This window comes from Fringilla coelebs, assembly GCF_963513975.1.
Source record: "Fringilla coelebs genome assembly, chromosome: 1".
NCBI classification, from domain to species: Eukaryota; Metazoa; Chordata; class Aves; order Passeriformes; family Fringillidae; genus Fringilla; species Fringilla coelebs.
Window position 1 is genome coordinate 85,851,190 of NC_140028.1, and position 23,736 is coordinate 85,874,925.

At 37.8% G+C, this 23,736-nt stretch overlaps 1 protein-coding gene across 1 annotated transcript in view; it reads left to right on the plus strand.

Moving 5' to 3' along the window:
- CDYL (chromodomain Y like) overlaps nucleotides 1-23,736 on the plus strand; it is a 103,969-nt gene that overhangs the window by 39,554 nt on the left and 40,679 nt on the right. Inside the window, exon 2 of the mRNA XM_084205989.1 lies at nucleotides 7,068-7,734. Coding sequence (XP_084062115.1) covers nucleotides 7,068-7,734 — 667 coding nt within the window. The remainder of the gene's footprint in view (nucleotides 1-7,067; nucleotides 7,735-23,736) is intronic.

A 23,736-nucleotide genomic window follows, 5' to 3' on the forward strand; every position in this document is an offset into this window, starting at 1 on the left:
ACTGCAGTGGAGAGATATAAGCAAGAGAATTTGGCAAGTGCAGGCAGAATATTTACCTGTGGAAAAAAACATCCAGGATTTGCCTCCTAACATGTAGTTTTTACAAATTAATTGAAGATGGAAAGAATTTCCTTTGGCATTCTGTATGTGAATGGTGATGGTGAAATCTTCTAGTGATGGTGAAATCTTCTAGTCGTGATAAAATTTTTAGTAACTTAATAAACATAGTAATACTATGTGACAGCTTTGACTGTCAATAATATGTATCCTAAATTCAATGCTAGTGTTTTTTAATAATTTCTTCTGATTAGGACCTTTTCCATGTAAGATTATAAGCCTATTTGATGCTACTTGTTCTTATTTCTAAAGGAGGAATACAGTGTGTGTTCACAGTGTGTGTAGGAATCCATTGTTGCCGTTAATTGTTTTTATTATGTTTGTACAGATATTATCAGCTTTACATGTATTTTCATTCTGCTTTTGTGCAAAGTAGAAAATGTATGTCTGTCTTACCTTGGTGTAAATAAAAGGTTAGAACTGTTGTGAACAGTGAGGTGATAAATTGAGATGAAGATTTTCTAAGCATTCTTGCAATAGCTAGGTGACTATAATTAGGGTAAAGCAGTTGATGAATTCTGCAGTAGGCTGTAACTTGCATCGCAACTGTTGTAACTATTTCTCAGTAAATTATATCTGGAAAGATCTGTGATGCTGACAGTTTAGCATCATTCATCAGCGGTGACTTGTGAGGAAGTAAGTCTCAGGCAAAGTGTTTATCCAGGGAGTTAATTCTCTAAAGCAAAATGACTGTCACAGGCTCTCCCTCCGCACCCGTTTCCCTGATGTCCTGTGCAGAAAAGGCTTCTTACAAAGATCTGCTTTCTGATTGTGATCTGCATTTTGAATACATCATAAAGGAGTTGCACATACAGGGATTAGTTTGTTTAATGTAGGTACAAGTATAAAACTTCCTGAAATGCTTTTTCAGGAGGTGGCTGTGCAGCCAGGCATGGCATGCACCATAACTGTGATTCCCTGGAATCACTGGCATTGATGAGAATGCAGTAATTAAACTATTTTGTCTATTGCCTTTGCTAAGACCATGAAAGGATGTAAAACTTAAAGCTGATGATAAATAATGAGCTTCACTGGGAGAATTGAAATTTTATAGGCAACTTGATTAGAAATTTATATAGAGGGTGAATTAAAATGTGAATTATAACCCGCAGGCCACTGTATTTATTGAATGTTACAGATAGCCTCAAAGTTATCTCTTGCATGACTTGTGTCCAGGAATCCTAAAGGAATGGACAGCCTTTGATTGAAATAGAGGTTGGGAAAAAGAGAAATCTTATTATTTGTTTTAACACAGCTGCTAAATTTTTGAAAGGAGGGTTGAGCTATGCAGTTCTCTATTGCACTGCTAGCATGAAGGACCACAGGAAGTGCATTAGTCCCTTATGGGACTCCTGCTCATAGACATGAATGTGTTCCAACCTCACTGGACACGCTGCTGCCTCCAAAGGAGGTTGGGAGTGGCTGTGGGTTGCAAAGTTATGATCCTGCATGAACTCATCCTGCTGGCCCTGACTGACTGAAGACAGTCAAGTTGGTGGACTCTGTATTGTCAGGCCTTGGGCCAGATCAGGTATCACCCCTCATTGCAGAGCTGTCACAAAAGCAACAGAAAAGCTGCATCATCTGCTGAAGCTAATTTGACAGAAAGGCAGTAATCTGCCCACATCTGATCCACATTTATTTTGTACAGCTCTGGCTTCCAGAGCAATATATATGTAATGCAGCCTCGCCATGGCCAGTGGTGTGCTGCACAGACACTCAGGTCAGTCACGCCGTAAGGATGCAGCAGCTCAGTTTACAGCAATTCATCGGCTGCTAATCCAATCAGTCTGTTCTGCTAATCAAATCAGTCAGCTCCAGAGCATGTGGCAGCGGGCTTATGTGTGCTCTCCCAGGCTCGCGTCAATGGAGCGATGTGGAGCTGCAGTGAAGGTGAACTCTGGGATTTAGATGATATCCTAGTGTCATTTCTTAATGATGCTATTTGATCTTAAGCCATACAGTATAGGTTTTTTACATTCTTTTCGATACAGATTTTGATATTCTATGTGTATGGGTTACGCTGTTTTTCAAATTTCCCTGCTGGTGCTAACTGCAGTGAGCAATACTCTGACTTGGCCTTAAGTCGTCCTATGGGAAATTATGTATTTTCTAATAAAATGTGTACATATAAGATTTTAGTGCACATTTTACAGACCTTCAGGTGTGTTTTGACATCCTCATCAAATATCTTTTTGAATAACTGTTTCCCCAAAACTACTTTAAGCAAAACATGGCACTTAATGGTTTTTGTGTGGTGTGCCGCTATTTATTAGTTGATTTTTTTAATGTAGAATGCACTTATTTTATTTGCAATAAGAAGTATTTGAATACTGTTTATCATTGACTTCTGCAAGATTTTAATAAATGGAAGATACAACCGCTTGTAAACATTGCTGATTACTTATGGGGATCATTTAGGTCCCATTTGTGTATGAATTAGTTTCCAATTTAAGAAAGGGTCACTGTTCACTTCAAGTGAATACATATGCCATGTAAGACTAGCATTTATTCCAACTTTCTGTCTCTGACATGGGGAATATCTCCAGAAGTAATTTGTCTCAAGTGGAGAAAATCAGTAGAGTGAAGCAGTTGGTGCTGTAACCCCCACCTCTACATATTCTGCTGTGCAGCGCTTTTATTTTGGACTAGATTTAGTGGTGCCCCTCAGGATCAAATATCCATGCCACTAGATGTATTGAAACTGTGTAGAGGTGTTACTTGCTTGGATCTGTGTGCCCGCCTTAGGGATTGAAGCATGACAGATGCATTGGTACATTTCCATTTCCTGTTTATATTTTTCCATAAAAAATCCACGTCCTGTGTACCAAAACTGGTCTGTGAATAAAACCATTCCACACTAAGCAGGAATAGTGCAGAGGAGGAAAAGATTTGCTTCCCAATTGCACTACTGCTCTGAACAAAAACAGAAATGTAAACATAGCCTTCAGCTAACAGAACAAGGCCTTCTCCTATATTTTACAGACAACAGGTAGAGTATGAAGTCCAATAGATTCTATTCTGTAAACTTTAAATTAGTTTAGCCTGACACGAGTGTGAGGACAGAAAGGAACATGATGGATTTATTATAAAAAACGCAATACTCACTGAATGTTTACCTACCCACATGTGTTTATTTTGGTCTTTCTGTTTTTCTTGCCTTCCCATCCTCTGACAGATGTACCTTTAATTTCTTCAAATGTTCAAAGTATGATCTTTTATATATATAAATATATATATATATATATGTATGTATATATGTGCAATAACTGAGAGCATGCCTTATATCGAGTTTACAAACGTGCCCAAATGATAATGCTTTAGATTGAGAATATTCTTTTGAATTTCATGCTTACTTTTATTGACCTGAACTAAGGAGCTTTCATCAGGGTTTATGAATGCGTGTCCTTTTCCTGACAATGAGGTTACTGGACCAGTCCAGCCTATAGGTGTTTGTTGTCCTCTGTTGAAAGTTGCAGTCCTCTTAGATGTGTCAGAAAACACCGCATATGTGGCTGCTCTCCAAACCAGTTATTTCAGGATGCCTACATTAACTCAGGTATTCTTAATATCTAAACCAGGTCACTTTGACAGAACTATATTAGGTAATAATTACAGAAGGAGTTGTGCTGACAGATGGGGAGGAGCTGTTGTCTCTGTTCACAGGACAGGGAGGAGTTGCAGTGTTGTCATTTTCATCTGGTGCAGCTGTAGCCAGACAGCACTTCAGCCTGGAACCACACAAACTCTTGTTTGTTTGTTTGTTTGTTTGTTTGTTTGTTTGTTTGTTTGTTGGGAATTTTTTTGAGTGTAAATTCTGTATAATTTGCTAATAAAAGCAATTAAAATCCTCAGGGAGGGAGATCAAGCATGAACCAATTTTACCACATTCATGGAAGGAAGGGAAATTTGCCATTTCACAGATGGGAAATCTCAGGTATAGTTGTTGTTGGTGGGATTATAATTTGTGCATTTCAGTGTTGGATTCACTGAGCTGTTCATACCTCTGAGCAGCTCATTGTTTTTCTGTCAGTTCTTCTGCTGGCTGAGTTTTTGAGTGTCACTGATCAGTACCCCCCAGGTGGGGAAAGTGATAACTTAGCATGCTAAAATAAAATGGGAGATGTTATTTTTTTGCCATCCAGGTAGTTTGCCTGATAACTTTCCCTCACACCTCTTTTATCTTTTTTTTAATGTTCTTTTGTCTTTTGTTGTGATTCTTCCACAATACTTAAGAACTAACCATTAATGGCAAATCCTGCAGTACAGAACCTTTTAATCTCTAAAAATAAGTACTACCCCATGGTATAGGACAGGACATGGAGCACAGTAAAAATGGTAGTTGTCACAAAGTACTAGTCAGCATTTCTAGTGTGATTATCACAAAGGATGTATCTTGCTCCCTGCTCTGGGTGAGAAACACTTACGTAGCTGTTATCATCAGCAAAAGTATTGAGGCAAAATATTCCTGAGCAGTTTTTCAAGTGCTTCTAGGGAAGTCAGACTAACCAAACAGAGTCAATCCAAAAAAAGAAGTTCCTTACTAAAGCTCTGAACCTGTATGATAAATTGTGTATCACAGGTTAATTCTTGTAATTTTTGTGCTGTAAATAAAACAAAAGATGTATTCAAGAAAAAATGAAGGGTTATGGAAAAAAACCTTTTAATCAAAAAGAGCAATGTCAAAGTAGGTTTTGTTGCAGGCTTGAACAATACAGCTAAATATAACTGTTTTCTTTATGCATTTCTGCTTGCTCCATAAATCATCAGGTTAAGAATGGATTTTTGTGTCTCCTATTCTAGAGTTCATCTATTATCTCTGCGAGGTATCTGGTTTTTTGGATGACAGGGATGGCTTCCTACTTAAAAAGGGCATGTCCTTAATGGGTGGCCTTTCAGTACTGAAAGACAGTGGTAGGACTTTGTGCTCAGTAATTGATGCTGTTCATTACAAAGATTTTGTATAAGAGAATAAAAATACCTTGGTAGTAGTAGAGATATTTCTCTGAGAATCGTGCTCTTAAAGTCTCTTTTAGAAGGTCAAGAGAGGCAGAGAGGATAAGCAAGACTAGCAGTAACTGCTTTTTTGACAAAATAGGAAGTTTGATTCATGATTTTTTTCTTAGCTTTTAATTTAATTTCTGACTTAATATTTGAAGGTCTTTTTGCTCAGTCTCTACTAAGAAAAAATTGAAGGCATGTTTCTCCTCCACGACTTTCTTCAACTCTCGGAGTTGCATTTTCTTTTAAGATGTCTTTAAATAGTTTTGTGGAAAAACAAGTTTCATTTTTCTAGCTGCATGGTTTTTTAATCCCAGTAACTGCTAGAAAGTTAAATAATGAGAATAAAAATAGTTTTAATGTATTTTAAGATTTTAAATAAAATTTAGACAATTTATGTTGCATGTCTCTCTATAAGAATGCATTGAACAGATAAACAAGGCAAAAATGGAGCTTGTTTGTATTTGATTCTTGTGGTGTTGATTTGGTTGAGTTTTTTTAAGACCAATGCAGACAAAGCTGAGCAACATTCTGATGACACAGTACAACACCTGCAGGGTATCACATGCAGTTGTAGGGTATGTCCTTATGTTGCTGCTGAGATTATAATAATAGTAATCATTTAACCTTACTGTTGAAAACCTGGGAGTACCACATGTAAAATTGAGATGCACTCTTAAGGTCTGTTGTCAACAGTTATGTGATTTGGTAATGAATCCTGTACCATATATGTACACTGGTTATATGTGCACCATACGTCCTTGTATTTTCCTCCCATCCTTCTAAACTGTTCTGTAGACATTCCATTGGGTTCATGCCACTCCTGTAAATGTCACTCTTACTTTAGATGTTCTTCTAGGTAGGCGTGGTCTCAGGTTCTATGCATGTTTTTTGTCATGAAGGGCTGGGAGTTAAATTAATAAGTAATGGTCCCAAACACTTGCCTTTTTTTATTACCAAAAAGAAGAGAGAGATGAGTAAAAAAGCTGTATCAGTCCCATAACTGAAATGAAGGGGGATGGAGGATTTACCAGAAGAATCAGCCTCAGTAGAAAAAATGAAATAGAAAGGGGAAACCCTAAGACTAGCTTTGCACTTATATCTTTTTCAGTAAAAGAATTCCCTTTCCACAGGATTAGTATGATTGGCATAAATTTTAGCCTGAGGCATGAGCCTCTGTCCCTGCAGCTGCTGCTGTCTGCCCTGCCTGCTTCACCCCAGTGCCTGAATTCCTCCAGCCCATGGGTTCCACATGCAGTTGTAGAATGTGCATGCTTAATACTTGTGACATAAATATCATCTCTGTTTGCAGATAAGTGAGGCATGGTAATTTGTTCAAGTATGTGTATCAAAGGCTCTGGCAAAAACAAATTCTGTTTTCACAAGAAGTCTCTAAAAAAATTGTCTGAATTTGCCCCAGTTCCTAAGCTGTTCCATATTGTCCCTGATAGCTAAAGGTTAGCTCGCTGTAAGTAAGAGATTCTCACATATGCCTTATGCTAAGCAAGCAAATTATTCAAACAGTATCAAATTGATAAGTTTGGTAAGGTAAACACCTGGTATTTATACAGCATATTTAAACATGACTTCTATATTGAGAGAGGGAAATCATGTCCACATGAAGTTGGTGCAAGTGCTTCTCTGAGGCCAGTGCTGATTGTCAATTTTAAGATGTCATATTCAGATTCTTGTGCATGCAAAATACTTAGTGAAGAACAATTTTGATATTCTAGAACATGCTTTTGAGATAAAAGTAATAATCTAAAGTTTAAAGCAAGGAATTTCCAGTCAGCAGGGAAAGACTGTAATACTATAGAACTACAGTACAAATTACAAAACTACAGGACTATTTTATAATCTGTCTGCATTTAACAAATTATTTACTTGCAGGTCACTTTCTTGAGTTGTATATCTCCCCATGCCTAATGCTTATTTTTGATTTTTAACAGGTAGAGAGAATTGTTGACAAGAGGAAAAACAAGAAAGGAAAAACAGAGTATTTGGTGCGATGGAAAGGATATGACAGCGAAGATGACACTTGGGAGCCAGAACAGCACCTTGTCAATTGTGAGGAATATATACATGAGTTTAACAGACGCCACAATGAAAAGCAGAAAGAAACCACATTAACCAGGACAAACAGGACCTCTCCAAATAATGCCAGAAAACAAATTTCTAGGTCTACCAATAGTTCTTTTTCAAAGACATCTTCTAAATCTTTAGTTATGACTAAAGAACACGAGTCAAAAAATAGTCAACTTTTTTCTGCCACACAGAAGTTCCGGAAAAACAATTCAGCATCGCTTTCTGGACGTAAAAATATGGACCTTGCAAAATCAGGTATTAAAATCCTAGTGCCCAAAAGTCCAATTAAGAGCCGGACAACAGTTGATGGCTTCCAGAATGAAAGCCCGGATAAAATGGACCATACAGAGCAAGATCAAGATGACTCTGTAGCACCAGAAGTAGCAGCAGAAAAACCTGTGGGAGCTTTGTTAGGACCTGGTGCAGAGCGTGCTAGGATGGGGAGCCGACCAAGGATACATCCATTAGTGCCACAATTGCCAGTGCCAGTAACAGCCACAATTGCATCAGCATTAACAATAAATGGAAAAGGTAGGTGTACAAGACATAATTTTGGTGGTGATTTTTCATTTGACTGGAGTTTTTTTGCAGTTGAGATGCAGACAAATTACCCACTGTTTCAGCCATGCTAAAACAACTTTGGAGAACTTCACTTTATTTTACATAACTATATAACTACAAAGCCATTTTGAATTTTACAGCTTTTGGTTTCCTTGCAGAGATTTATTGGTATTTGTGTTTTCAGAATCACCATCAGGTACATCTGTGTTTGCCTTGACATTGTGTGGTACATGTATTTAGTGTACCATTTCCAGATATTACGTCATTGCTTTAAGTTTATTTAAATAGGTCAAATTTGGTATGAATATTAGAAACATTAATTATGGGAAGAGATGAATGGTGTGAGCAAGGATTCTTAATAAGTTTATCTATCTATTTTGTTATAAATATTGCCTGGGGAAAAAACCTGTGAGAGTGATGTTGCTTAAAAAACTAAGTTAATAATCTTTGTTTCTGTGAAAATTTGAGCCAGTTGTGGAAATGCATAAGCCTTCTGCCTGGATTGAAATTTGTTTTCATTATATTTTATCAATATTTTGTTGTTTATACCTCATTTGATATTGAGCACTTACTTAGGAGTGATGTCTGGCTTGCTAATATCTAAGTAGGTCATGGTTAATTCAATTTGTACTGTAAAATTTGTGACACCAGAGTAACCCAAACTGCTCTTCTAGGAGGGAGCTGTTTGTCCCCCATCCAGCTGGGACCCTTGTTTAAGGTCCTGATTGTTGTGCCCCAAACCTTTGTTCTTCCCTGCCAGACTTGGCTGTGTGGTCACAAGTGTTCTCATAAGCATGCTTTTGAGGCTAAATTTCCAAGTCTAAATTTTCAAGTAAAGACTGCGCCCTCAAATAAAATGCAGCAGGTCAAATGTGCAGGTGTGCTATTGATGACGGCTTGCTGGAAAAATCGTCTGGAATTTTTCAAGGACTGGACCTGCCAAAAAACACACTTAAAGACACCGGATAGGAAAAACGCACTAGAGACTTTGGGAGAGTTTGTGTTGGGTACCCCACTGTTGCTTGGATTGAGATTTTCCAAAAGAACAGCTGCAGCCAGAGAGGTTGAGAAGCAGTGGACAGGGGAGGAATGTGTTCCTGGAGCTGCGGTGTCAGGTCATGGACCAACCCATTTTGCTGCAGATGAACTAGGTAACCATGGCAATGCACACACAGATGCCAGGAATATCTCTTGCTTTGCATGGGCTAAAGAAGTAATGCAAATCTCAGAGGATGTAAACAAAGCTGAGGGGAAGATGCAAGAGATGCCAGGATGAGAGTTCTCTGAGTAGGTGAGGTAGAGGAGTGTGTTTTTGCATGGGATGGTTTTATGATAGTTAATAGGCATTTTGGAGTATGGCGGGGTTCCTAGTGAAGTGATTGGTAAGTTCTACCTTTGGCTTTTTGGTTTTTTGCCTCATGGCATCCAGGAAAAATACCTGGGGCATGAAGGATCTCTTTGGGTAGATCAGATTAAATCGCTCCCACCAACCTCTCACTTTGGTAATAGTGGTATGGCAAGGGCCCAGTTACAGGGCATCAGATGGAAGCAGAAAGGCCTGCAGGGGAAAGGGAGTGAAGCAGAAGGTATTAGGTGAGATTAATTTCTGTTTCACTGCTGTGTGAAAATTTTCTCAACTGCCACTACCTCCTTCAACTCTTCCAGGCATTTGTCTGGGCAACTAACAAGGAAAGCTGTTGACTGGCTCTAGGGATAATGACAATACAAGAGTTTTCTCACACTTACGTGTTCACCAGATCCTAAAGGTGTAGATCAAAAAAGGAGAGCCAAGGAGATAGTCACAATACATGGTTGATGAAACATACACAATATGTTCCACCTTCTGTCTGCTGCTGGAGGCATATCAGTGCATTAACTGAGGCTTTCCCTGTCTGTCCTGATACACCACTCCAATCCCCAAGCTGAGCTGTGCATATCTGCTGGGAAATGGATGCTAGATATCCATATTTATTGGGTTTTTATTTTGTTCACCTGCACCACTTTTGGGGGTAACCTTCCAATCATGCAGTATTTCTGTGATTTTTAAAACTTGGAAAAAAAGTTGCAAAGAACAATACTTTGCACTTATCTGACATCGGTCTCTCTTCCTAACTTTTCAGGATTTCTTTGACGTATCTTCCTCATGGAAGCCCTGGCTCCAACTCAGCCATTGTGCGTGGCCTGAGTGGATTTATTTAGGGAGAAGTAAAAAGAGACAGCCCTATCTTCTAGAGCTCTCCTGGGCTTGGAGTTTCCTGAGCTGACACATTTGTTGTCTTTTCACTCCTTGAAGATGCATTCTTCTCCTTGCTGTTTTTATTTTTAACTTCACACTGCAGCTCATTAAAAGTGTAGTAAATAGGTGCTTCCCTCCCCTGCATGGGGCTGCTGCAGTTCAGGATCCTGTTTTGTTCCTTACTCAGGACATTCCTTCGGTCTTAAATGGACACCTCATCACATTTTCAGCACGACCTTGGGAATCATATATCATGAGGGGTATTCATTGCACAGAAATGCATCTTCATGTGCACCAGATCTGACATATTAATAATACAGATGATAGATCTGGCATTTGGAGCACTCTTTACAAACTTCCCACCTCCTCCACATACACCTTCTGTTAAATTTAAGAATTCCTACTACCGCTTGGAGGATGCTGTCAGGAAGACAAAAGCATGTTTTGAAAAATAACTTCTTACTTGAGGTGGTTTAGGAATTTTTTATCAAGACGTTTTTCTTGTTAAACTGAATTACTCAAGACAGAAATCACTAGTTATAAAGCATAATTTTGAAAAATTCTAGAAAAATACAGATTACACTTCAAAAAAAATTTAGACAACTATAAAAATTAAAACTGAATTACATTTTTTTTAAGTAATACTGGAAAAATAATTCCAAGTTTAATAGGAAAACAGTGTTCCTGATTTTGAGTATGCTGCTATGACTGTTTAGTTGTGTGACTCAGGTTGATCTTTGTGTCCTTGCTCAGGATGGTGAAACTAGTCAGTGTTTAATCTGTTGAGTTTTTTCCCCAACCTTGTTTTAACCTTTTTTTTTTTTGTTTAATTTGTAAGAGAAGTTCAAACCAAAAATCCCAGAAACATGTATACATATGAAAGTGCCATGACAGTAATTACTAGGAAACATTAGTGTTATTGTAGCACCTAATCCTCCTTTTCCTGAGACAAACTTCTGTGGTGCAGTTCATGTTCCAAAATCTTACAGTCTCAGAAAAGACAATCAGCAAATATCTGTTTAAATATACAGGGTTTCTGGGGAATGAAATATCAGTCATGTTTACTCTGGGAGCTGGTGGTCTCAGCAAACTGAAATCAAGCTGCTATCAAAAAGAATAGCATTGTGTTGAATGTTCATTTTTTAAAGGCGTGGCCTTGAAAACTGAGTCAATGGAGTAATATATATATGTAAAAGGCTAGGAATTAGGGTGATGTATGGAAGAAGTGAAGACAGATCACTGAATTGAACATTGCGGTGGTTCTGGTATTTTGAAATATATGGTGATCATCAGCTGTTACTAAAAGTTAATAAAAGCAATCCTGGAATGGATGAACAAAGTAGAAAGACAACAACAAAGAAATGAAATGTTGTGGAGAGGGTTAGTGGCACCTACAAGTAAGGCATATTACTCAAAACGAGGCAAGACAAAAGGCGGTTTTGTGTCCAACAACAGGTTCTGGTACCCTAAAAGTTTCTCAAAGTTTCCTTCATCAAAGTGGTATTAAAAAGTAGCTTTAAAATCTCATTGCAAATGGTTTCAGCATGGTATGGTTATAATAACCAGGGAAGTTGTGTTTAATAGAGTGCGCAAGAAGAGAAGCTGTAAAGGGAATCTGATCTGTCAGTCACAAAGGGCTAGAGAGTTGTCTTGAAATTTTAGAAAGGACCATAAGTCAGGGTTATACCATTTCTTGGCAAATTCTAGTAATTTTTATTCTGGGTAACCCTGTATTTGCTACAGTTTTTATTCAGCTAGCAGTGTCCAACATGTGGATGTAATTGCAAATAAATGCCACAAGAAGGGAAATTTCAGGCAGAAAAGCATGCAAAGCTCAAAGTCTAAAGTAAGGAAGAAAAGCCCATCTAGCTGCATATGTTGTCAGAATTAGAATTAGGCAGGCTGGTGCTGGCACATGGGAAGAGAAGAAATACAAGAACTGCAGTAAATTATATCACTTGTTAGTCACACAAGCACCACCACGGTTGCATTAGCATCTCTCTCCTTGCACATATTAGTTCAGATTAACAACTTGCAGGAGCAGCCGGCTGACAATACAAAGATGCTTGCAGTGTAGCACCCTACAAGGAGCAAGGGTGTCTGCTGATTTTTTAGTTGGATAATGGTGCTGTTTTCATGTCAAAACAAAGGTATTGTCAGCAAATAAAAAGTGGCATCAGAAAAAAAATAAAAGAAAAGACTGAACTTAAGTTTTGTTTGTTACCTGTTCTCTGCTTTCCCCAAAGCAGCTTATTGGGATTAAAACCCATAGATTTGGAAAAACACAAATCCACTCAAACACCAAAGGAAAATAGTGTCTGTTTGGTTAAGTGTCTGATAGCTTTAGTCTCAAAAGGAATCAAGCAAGTGTGGAAGGATTATGGAGGCCACTGGAACTGAGGAGAAACATCTGTTCTCAATGCAATACCAAGCCCAGCTGAAAGGAGTTCAGTCCCTCTCTGTTCGTTAGGGTGAGGGAAGCTCACACATTTCCCCTCCCAAATTCTCCTGGTTACTTTTTCACCTCTGCCTGGGCGTTGAACTCTTCATGAGGAATTGTCTGCTGTCACCAGCATAACTGGCCAAGTTCGAGAGTCCCATGGGAAGAGCACAGCAGCTGACAGAGCTGTGAACCACAGAGTTGTCTAGATGGACCACAAGGCATGCATGTAAACCCTCTGAGAAGGCAGAATTAAGAGAAAAGTTGAAGAAGTTCATTGCTGCAAATTTAGAGTACAACAAAAGGAAAGTTGGGAATAATGTGTTACAGGGTTTTTTTATTTCTTTTTAGCATCCTGAAAGGGCAGAAGCAGATTTGAGCCCTCCTTTTCTTAGAAGAAATCAAAATCTCTTGGGAGATTTTGTTGGTTAAGTAGTAAAATGTGATTTAAAAAAAAGCCCTAAGAGAAGAACTTCCTTTTTCAGTGTGTTTTGTACGTTGCACTTGGATGGTGGCTTGATCTCTGCTGAATGATCTGGAAAGCAACCAAATATTTTATTAGTGCAAACAAAAGCCTATTAAATGGGTTAAAGTTCTTTGCAAAGCCCTCTTAACTTCTAAAATTACTGGTTAAACTCCTTTTTGCAAACGCACAAGTGTGTAATTTTCTATCTTTGGTTGTGTATCTGTTTAGCAAATCACTAAAGAGTAAAGCAGTTTTCATTTATTAAGCCTAAGGACATACCTTTGGGGGTTTTTTTTAGCAGAAGTTGATTTTTTATTTTATTTCCTAAGAATTCACATTATTATGTCCCTTATGCACTATATTGCAACATTTTAACCTAACAGAAATTTTTCCTTCTGTCTTACAAAGTCATGTTCTTCAGCTGTTTTACTTTAACTAAAATTAATCTGAATTGTTGCCAGTTTCTTGTTTATCTATATTTTCTGGCTTAGTATAAATGCAAAACTTTTAAGCAATATGGTAGTGTGCATGGTCTATGTCATGTGGAAAATTGATCTGTTACTGTTCTGGTTTTTTGTCTTCCCTCTGCCCTATTGCTTCTGCAGTTTATAGTACACATTATTGTTACTTTACATGGAGCTCCAGGGTTGAGAACTTGCTGTGAAAATCTCTTATCTTTAGAACCGTATTGGTTTATGTCAACAGATTATCATAATAATAGTAATCAGGATCTAAGTGCACAGTTTGCTTTCATTTTTGAAAAACATAAGGCATAAGTGACTTGTTTCTTTCTTTTTCTGCCTTCTGCTATTCTTCAGTACTCAAAATGGAGATGTCTTTGTTGGGTGTTGCATTGGTGTAGACTTTTAATGCAGCTGAGCTAGTGTAAAGTGTAGTTACTTTGAAAAGAGTGATCCCTTTCCTTTCCCCAGTCCCAGGTATGGGAGATATATTTTTATAAATGATTAATCATGTATGAATCGCCTAACCAACCGCTCCTTTAAGGGCAGGCTTATTTTTATCAGCCTTCTGGAAGTGACAGTGAAATAGAGGATGTGTCCCTGGGGAGGGAGACAGATACATAATTTTTTCCTTTCTTAATTCTGTCCCTGAAAAAACCTTGAAGAAAACTCTGAATAGAACTTTTTTTTAGAAAAGGGTAAGAAATTTCCCAATAAATTCTCTGTGTGAACATAAAAACCTCAGCCTAAGTCGCTAGAAAAACTCCTGTGTTGTTCTCACTGGAATTTGTATTACAGCTGTAGCCCCCTGGTAATCATAAAGCTCATAGGTGTGCAGCTCCTCTGATGTTACATCAGTTTGCATGAGCTGAGGATCTGGAGTCTCCATCTCTCTTGACTGACAGATCAGGTGGGGTCAGTAATGATCGGCCATTACATTCTCCTACAGCACATGTGCTAACATGAGACAGAAGTAAATTCTGAGGACAGGTTTGTCACACCTGCTGTGCCAAAACTTAGGAAAGATGAAGCACAATGAAACAGAGCCTCCATTTACAGGACACCCTTTCAACATACTTTGCATACATTAGCACAGAGAAAGTGTGTTGAAGATCAGACTGAAGGATAGAACACAAATGTTGAGCTAGATACTTTTTTTATAATCCAACATTGTCAAAATTGTAGAATTTTAGAGCAGCTTTAGAAATGTGAAGTGCAATCAGAAACACTCATGTGGTGCCTTTTGCAGTTGTGTCTGGTAGAGTAACCAGCCACTTTTTTTGTCTCTTGCTGTTTCAATTTTTGAAAAAGTTTCATCTCCCATCTCTGTGCAAGCTGTGAAGCGGATGGAACACATGTTGGCCAAGGCAACTGTTTATAAATCATTCTCTTGAAAAGAAGATTAATCTTAATAGTTTGGTGCAAAAATCCATTTAAAAACTCAACTAAAACAACTGTATTATGGTTTGTAGAAGATTTGCCTAGATCACATTGTGTATGTAAAATAAAGTCAACAAAACATCCTCATGGGGAGACTGTTACAGGTGCAATTATGACAAAACTCCAGAATACTGTGTTTACACCAATGCTTGTGAAAGAGAGAATATGGTTACATTTAGGAAGATGCACAACTAAGATTCAAAACCAAAGTTTTTTAAGGCTAGCTGTTGGGATAACAGCTGGATACAGTCTTGATTGTTATAGGTGTTCATAAAAATACTTTTTATTTTTATGTATACATGCATATATTGTATTGCCCTGGAATTAACTCTACTTCCTACTCAACCAGAGAAATTTCAGTACTCAAGGTGGCATAACCATGATCTGGAGGTGCTGCTGTGAGTTACTGATAATAATACAATGAACTGCTGTTATTTAAAAGAAAATAAATACAGAATCTATATGTTTGTAACACTGTATGCATTTTTTTCCAAACAAAAATATCTGCATTACCTGAAATACCTACATTACCTGCTCTTATATTGTAATACCACTTATATTGTAAACTTAATTAAGAACACACACTGAAATGCATTAGGCCACAAATTATCAAACAGTTAATTGTTCTTTAGTAACTGTTCTTTAGTAACAGTTTTCTTAATTTTGCAATTTTAGAATACATAAAGAAGCTTTTGTCTTTAGTAAGTAAGTGTAATTTAAAATGCTTTAAAGTTTATTACGTTTTAGACACCTTTAAGAAACAAAGGCAAATCATAAACATTGGCACTTTGAGCTATAATATTCTAAATTTAAATGCATCTGAAAACTGGGAAGTCTTAAAATTTAATGCAGAAGAAGTGGAGGAAGGCATTGTACTATTGTATTAAAAGTTCTTTAAACATCTTACTGAAGCATGGATAAAGAAATAGACTGTCATATATTTTCTTTGAAAATATTCCTTGAAAGAGGCAGCCAAAGAAAGTAAGAAGTTGTGCTTCAAAAGACTGCCCTGAAACTGACTGGAAGGAAGGAAAACAGGGTAGGCTTAGTCGTTTATTGTAGCTGTGTCACAGGGTTGGCAGTGGGATCTGTGCTTTATATTTATATTTAGTGATCTCTTATTAAAGAAAGTGTTGTAGTGAGCAGCAAAGGTACAAAACTTGAGGAGAAACACTTTATTACGTAAGGTACTAGAAAACAGAAATTTCAGAGGGACATACCTAAAGCAGGAGCTAAATGGAGTGATGGACAGCGGGAAGATAACTTGAGCTGATCATTTTTCTGCTAGCTCCTAAACAGAATTTTTAGTTTGGGATGCAGATAGGAATGCCTGAGCACTGTGAAGGGCAACTCCAAGAAGACTTGGCCTGATACTGGACTGAAGAAGCTCTCAAGGTTTCTCTGTTTGTCACACATATTTGTTGTTACTCTTCAGTCTCATCTGGTGTGTAATGAGTTTGTAGATAACACATTGGCTGGCACAATGTCTTCCATGCCTTAGCACTGCTGTCCTTTGGATTTCATCTTGAATTCCTTTGTTGTTTGAAAGATGGGATAGAATGAGAGGGAACAGAATAAGTGGCTGGCAAGGTCCCTATGAGAGGTGTCCCAATGTACTTCCAGTGCATACACAGCTGGGGAATCTAGGCCAAGCCATTGATGAAAGCTGGTACAATGGGAACAAAGAGGATATTAAGTAATTTGTTTAAAAATCCCGTATCTAAAGGGAATACAGTAAATATTTTGGTGAAGAAACAAATTATAGACATGATGAAATAATGATTAATGTAGTTGGAAATTTCTATTCTGGAATTGAATGAATAAGACAAGGGGACATCTAGAGAAGTTGAAGGGTGGCAAATTCAAAAGAGAAGGTTCAGTTATAGCTTTAGTTGATGCTTCCATTTAGTCCTCAGAACTCTTTGCTAAAATTACTTTTGAGTCCAAGAGAGGGAGGTGATGGCCATTTAAAAAAAAATAGGCATGTATGGGGATAATGGGAATATACCATATTTATAGGCCTGATACTGTTTTACAAACAATGTAAGTTCTCTTTCCTCAGGAGTAAGGAAGTGTTTTGTGACATATCTGAAAATTTTAATTTGGTTATTTTTATATTTATATAATATATTTATATAAATATAAATATTTATATATATTTTATATGTTTTTCTGCATTGTTAGCCAGGATTATTTATGGAATTATTCCCTTAACTATTACTCATAGAATTAGCTTTACTATGCAGATGTTCAGAGATTCTAATCATTGCCCTGTTAGGGCATCAGGATAGGCATTGGAAAAGCAGTGAGAAGATAGAGCTCTGGTCTGCTTCCTGCTGAGGTCCTTATGTGAATCACTCTTACTTTAAAAAACTCACTTATAGAAATGTATAAAACAATCATATTAGGAAAAAAAAAATGCTTCAAAGTTCAGATGCTTTAGGTAAAGAACACTGATTGTCATCTGTCCTCCTTTGATTTGGTATAGTCAGCTCAAAATCCCATCCAGTGTAAACAGAATTATTGTGTTCTCCCCTCATCCTTTGGTTTTCTGGGTGGATTTCAAATTCAGAGGGCACTTTTGAGAAATATAGTAATAAATTGAAAGCAAAGCTTATTTTACCAGACATAACACTTTATTGACAGAGCTAATTTAAAAACAAATTTTCAGCAAACAGAAAGAATATCCTGCCAGGGCTTCTCTCAGACTTGATAAGTGTGTGAAGATGTATTTGTGACAGTGCATCCTTTCACCAAAGAATTCAAAGATAGTGGGTTTTTTCTTACATTAGTACAAGCAGGCAAACTCAATATGGTAATAATGAGTATTTCAAATAACTTACTATGTGGTTTGTGATTTTCTGTTTCAATTTCTGAGTAGAAAGGATGATAGATTATTCTGTGTTCTTTAGAGAATCATCTATTTTTACCTTCTGTGCATGGGTAGGCAATTAGCTTGGAAACCTATTTTAAATATTTAAAAGTTTATACAAAACACAAGTTACATCTTTGCTGTTATTGAAAGCTAGTGGGCCATTTGTTTTCTTGTTTCTTTTCACATTGATAGTGCTTTCTATTCCATTAGCTTTATTGAGTCCTACATAGTCAGTCAGGTTCAGGAAGGGTTTTTACAAAGGATCTTTCTGAGTGCAGACAATGGAGCAGTGGAAAAAACATTTCTAAATAGATGAGAGGGACTAAAAAACCAAAATTTAAACATTTCTTTGCTTTCAATGTTTTGCATTCAGACTTCTTTTTGCATTTCCAAATACAGATGTAACTAGCTAACATTAAAGTACTGAGTAGCATTAAGCACTAAGCACTAAAGAGCACTGTGTTCTGAAAAAGTAATACAAGCCAACAAAATTAGTATTGCCCACTGATCCTTATTTTTCAGCTTCCCATGAAGCTTTGAGGAAGAAAATGGACTTGTTACAATACGTTAAGATATTTTGCTCTGAAGTCCTTTCTTCTTTCTAATATTAAGTTTTAGTCTGGCACAGTGGTCATCTTCAAGGAATCATTGTTCTTCTCTTATATCTTGTTATAGTTGAGGGTTCCCTGCTACTGTTTTGTTGGCATAGTCCAATTTGAAATGTCATTTTGTAGTTAAATAAAGTATATTAGTAGAGTAGTGATTGGTGCATAACGTGTTATGTTCTCCTTAACATTTGTGTTAATTCTCTGTAAAATGTTTTAGGCATGTCAGTAATACACAATTTTAAAAAACAGTAAAAAACTCTAGAGTCTTTTCAGTTAAAGTGTGATATGAAGACATTTTCAGCACGCTATTGTGTATCATAAATTACAAACTTATAGATTATTGTACTACAAATAGGACAAATATATATGTTCAGGTTAAAAAGGGTGGAAATAATAATAAATAACATTTATTCAGGATAAACTTGTGTAAAAGTCAGTGGGTCTGTAGTTGGCCTGATATTAACACTCTATACTTTTCCTTTTGTAATTTTGTCTGTTTTAGTACTTAGTGTCAGCATTAGCTATACTGTGATCTTCTAACAACTCAGTCAAATTTAGTGATCACATTTTCAAACATTTCAATCTTTTATGCATTGGGGGTTGTTAAATATACTTAAATATTATCCTATATTTCTTCTTATTCTTATGTAACTACTACATACACTCTTTGGACAGGCCTCATACTCTTTGAAGACTAAAAAGAAAAACTCAGTATTCTGAGGCAATTTTAGGTTCTCCTGCACCTAAGGAGTAAGTTGGGCAGCACTGTGTCAGAGTTGGGGAAGGCCCTTGGGGAGGCTGTTGAAACCTTTGGAAAACTGAGACTCCAGCATCCCTGGCAATCCTCAGCAGTTCAGGAGGACTTCTGTTGGCTGCAGGATGATATGAACTGTTATATGATCTTTGTGTGCTTTTACAGACCTTGTTTATAGGTCAGTAAATTCCTTGGTACATGTCCAGTTTTCACAGATACTCTTGTAATTCTGCTCTAATTGTATTGTGACTTCATTTATGAGTAAAATGTTTTTGTAGAGGATGAAGTTAGGTAGGCAAATTGGCTTATCAGCTTCTTATATTGGCAAATATAGGCTTATATTATTTTTCTTTCAATGTAGATTTTTCAGAATTGCTGTGAAATCCTAGAACTGCTCTGCCCAGTGTTTGTTGTATCTCCGATCAGTCTCATTTATATCTGTTCGGTACTGTGACATGAGTGTTTTGAACAAATCAACAAATTAAATGCAGTACTGCTTTGTAGTATCTCTGCTACTGATAGCCTGGGCTGCACTGGTCACAATATTGCAGTTTGGAATCCTGCTGAACACACTGAAGGTTAATATTAAGACAATTTTTTAAATTTTAGAAGAGAAAACTTCAGCTTACTCAGAGCTTGGTTAGGAGGGATTCTGTGGGAAGCTTCCATGGAGGATAAAGGAGACAGCAAGTGCTGGGAGGTTTTCAAGGACACTCTCCTAGAAGTTCAAAAACCATTCATGCCCTTTAAAGGTGAGGGAAGTAGGGAGAGATCTCCTTGGTTTAACTGCAAGCTTTTGAGTCTGCTCAAAGCCAGGAGAAGTGCGCCATAGATGGACAAGCAGACAGACACCCAGTGAGAACTACAAGAACATTGCCAGGGTGTGCAGGGCTGCAGCTTGACAAGCAAAAGCTCAAATTGAAATTGGCCAGAGACATGAAAAGCTACAAGAAAGGGTTCTTTAGTAAGAAAACAACAAGTAGAAACAGAAGGAAAATACTGGCTTCCTGTTAAAGAGAAGTGAACAGTCACCAGCAGTGCTGGAAAGGCAGAGAGGTTCTCAATGCTTTCTTGACCAGCATCTTTACCCACACTGCTGGGTTCCTGACCTTGGGAACAAAACTCCAGGTGAATGCAAACACAGACCGTCCATCAGTGAAGGAAGAGTTGGTGTGTGACCTGTCACAGGAGTTAGACCCATACACACTGATGGGCCCTGTCGCTGTCCACCAGAGGGGTTAGGAGGCTGCTGACATCACCACAAGGCCACTCTCCATAATTTTAGAGAAGTCAAGAAGCTGTGGAGATCAGGGATGTCCCAGAAAACTGGAAGAAGGTTGATGTCACCCCCATCTAAGAGAAAGGCTTAGAGGAGGATCCAGGAAATTATAGGCCCATCAGTCTAACTTCAGTCCCTGGGGAAGTGATGGAATGAGTCCTGTTGGGAGCCATCACAGCTCAGATGAAGCATGTCATTTGGAAGAGCCAGCACAGGCTCACCAAGGGCAAATGTTGCTTGACAAACCTGACCACCTTTTATGACAAAGTAACCTGCTTGGTGGATGTGGGAGGTGAGCAGTGACTTTGTCTACCTGAAACTCTCTGGGGTTTCCAAAATGGTGTCCTACATCCTCCTAAAGAAACTTACTGTGTGACAGTCTGGCCTGGTATCCCATGTAAGGAAAATATAATCCAGGAGTGTGTCATAGGCTGGGATCCACCCAGCTGAGAGGCAGCTCTGTGGAAAGGGAGTCTTGGTGCACAGAGGGTTGGATCTGAGTGAGCAGTGTGCTGCTGCTGCTGCAGCAGAGAAAGCCAGCAGAATGCTGAGCTGCATCAACAAGGGCATCACCAGCAGACATGGAGAAGTCATTGCCCCTCTCTAATCATTGCTTGTCAGCCTGCACCTGGAATACCGTGTTCAGCTTTGGTCCCCACAATGCAAAAAGGTGTGGACAGGCTGGGGAGGGCCCAGAGAAGGGCCACAAGGGTGATCAAAGGCCTGGACATCCTTATGCATGAGGAAAGGCTGAGAGAGAAATGGATTTGTTCAGCCTTGGGAAAAGAAGGCTCAGAGAAGACCTTATCAGCATGTCCCAGTGTTTATAGGGTGACTAGTAAGAAGGTGGAGATTTCCTTTTAACAAGGAGTCATATGGAAAAGATGAGGAGTAATGGCTGGATACAAGTTTCTGCTGGCGAGATGGGTCAGAAGAGGAGAATTTTTCACAGTGTGAACAGTCAGCCACTCAAATAATCTCCCCAGGCAAGTGATGGATTCCCCAGAGTTGGACACTTTCAAGAATCAGCTGGACAGGATGCTAGGTCTTCTTGTCTAGACCATGCTTTTGCCAGAATGGTTGGACCAGAAGATCCTTGAGGTCCCTTCCAACCTGGTGTTCTGTGACACTGTGGTACTGTTTCAGTGATGAAGATTCTACTACTTAAGCATTTAGTTGATTTGTTTAAAAATAATTTGTGCATTTAAAATGTAGTGTAGGAAGCTGAAGATTTATGAAGAAAAATGTGCAATTGAAATTTTGTTGACAGAATATCTACATTCATGGAAAAAATATCTAAAGTTAGGGTAAAGCCCATTAGAGGAACAGATTAAAATGGGATTGTACTCTAGTCTTCCCTTCATGGAGGATGTAATGCCCTCCTTCACTTCTGAATTTTTACAACCACATTAAATTGTAATATCCCTAGTTAGCACAGGGATCCCAACTAGTTTTTATTCTCATCAGGGATCACATAAAAGACTAAAGCCAAAAAGTGACTACCTTGATTTCAGTATTTCTCAGTTTTAGTACATGAGGGTGGAAATGCTTTTTGTTACTGTGTTTTTCAGTTACAGTATTGGAAAGAACAGCAACATTATTCCAGTTCCCTGAAGGAATTATTTTCTCATTCATTACATATTTATATATGTTACTAAATTTTCTGTAACTATTCATTTCTCCAACTGTATCTTTTTTCACACTCACAGACAGTAACAAGGTTAATCTCTGAAAACACAGGAAATCTCTGGCCCAGCAAGTGGGTTTTACTACAAACTTAAGGGCAGGAGGCCAGACCCCTAAGTCTTCATTTTCTTTTTATCTTAGTATCCCATGAGATGAACATTCAGAAATTGTTTCAGGTTTGTTTTTTTTTTTTTTTTTTTTTTTTTTTAAATGAAAAAGTGCAGAAAAAGTTAAGTGCAGACAGGTTTGAATAGCCCTTACCAGCTGGTTTGCAAGGTTTTCACTAGTGTTGAGCTGCTACTTGGCTACATTTCCATAGGATTAGTTGTGGGAGAGGCAGGCCATGGCGAGAAATTGAAGCTTGGTATCTCCTTCATATGGAGCTGTTGGAGCTCAGTCATCATCTCAACCGTTGTGTCTTTCCCAAAAGGGGACAGAGAACACAAAATACCAGCTGGCAATGCTTGGAAATAGTCTTCAGTATGAAAAACTATAGAAGAAAAGCAGTACCAGTATGAAAAATTGAATTTTAAGTGTTACTTTCCAACCTCCAATGATATTTAGGTACCTCCTAAGTGTCTTCAGCATTCTGGATATAGCGGAGTGGGAAAGTAATGATGCAAGCTAATTTTCAGAAGGGCATTTGAGTTGGGCAAAATCATCCAAATAATAATGGCCTTAATAATAGTAATAAACTTAAAATAATAACAATAAACTCTTAATAATAATAATAATAAACTATTAATGATAATAATAAACTCTTAAAAATAAGAATTACACACATGTAAATAAAACCTAGCTTTAATTCTCTTACCCATGTTCAGGCACAACAAAGTAAAGTGAGAGTAATTAGTAAGAAATTGAATGTTCACACTGAAGCTAGCTTACCCTTATAAATATAAGAGAAAGAAGGTGACAGAATTTCTTCATAATACTACTACATTTGTAAATTTTATTATTCTTGATCATGAGAACTTCAGGTACAAGTTATCTTGTGATGTTTGAGAAAAGATACAATTTTTTTTTCTTATAATCTTTAACTCCATATAGTAGTTCATCCCAACAGTCAGGCCACAGGCTGAGTTGGTCCCAGAGGATCTATTCTTGGAGTCTTCTGCCCTTTCCCAAAGAGATGAGACCAAGTGCAGTCCAAATCCTCAAGTCCTTCCCTTCCCCTGCCTTGCCAATGGAAGAATGAAAGGCATAGGGGAGAGGAGAGGGAAGGACCTCTTTTCACAGAGAGTGGAAGCTGATGATCCCAGGTAGGAGTGCAGGGGAGGCATTGAAAAGAAACTGCAAAAACGCTGGGAGGAAAAGAAAGGGACCTTAGAAGTTTAATGTGATTTCAGTGACTGCTGAATTTGAACCACCTTGGTAAAGTGCATACCTTACGAATTCCTTGAGTTGATATTAGTATTCTTTCAATATGATCTTATTTTAAAATAAAACCAGTAAAATGTTAAATTATGAGAAAATATTAGGACTGTGCATATTCTTCATGCAGAAAAGTCTAAAATTACTTTAGTTTGTGGGAGTCCCTTATATTTTAATTATGTGTTGTATGAGGCCATAATGAGAGGATGACTCACTTTTGGTGTACTGCATTGTACTATTGTGTGGCAATTTAATCTCAAGACACCAATACACTTAGATATGTATGACATCCCTATTAAAAGGAAGACGTGGTGTATCTATCAAAGACAGCACAGAGTGGTCTCTGAGTTGAG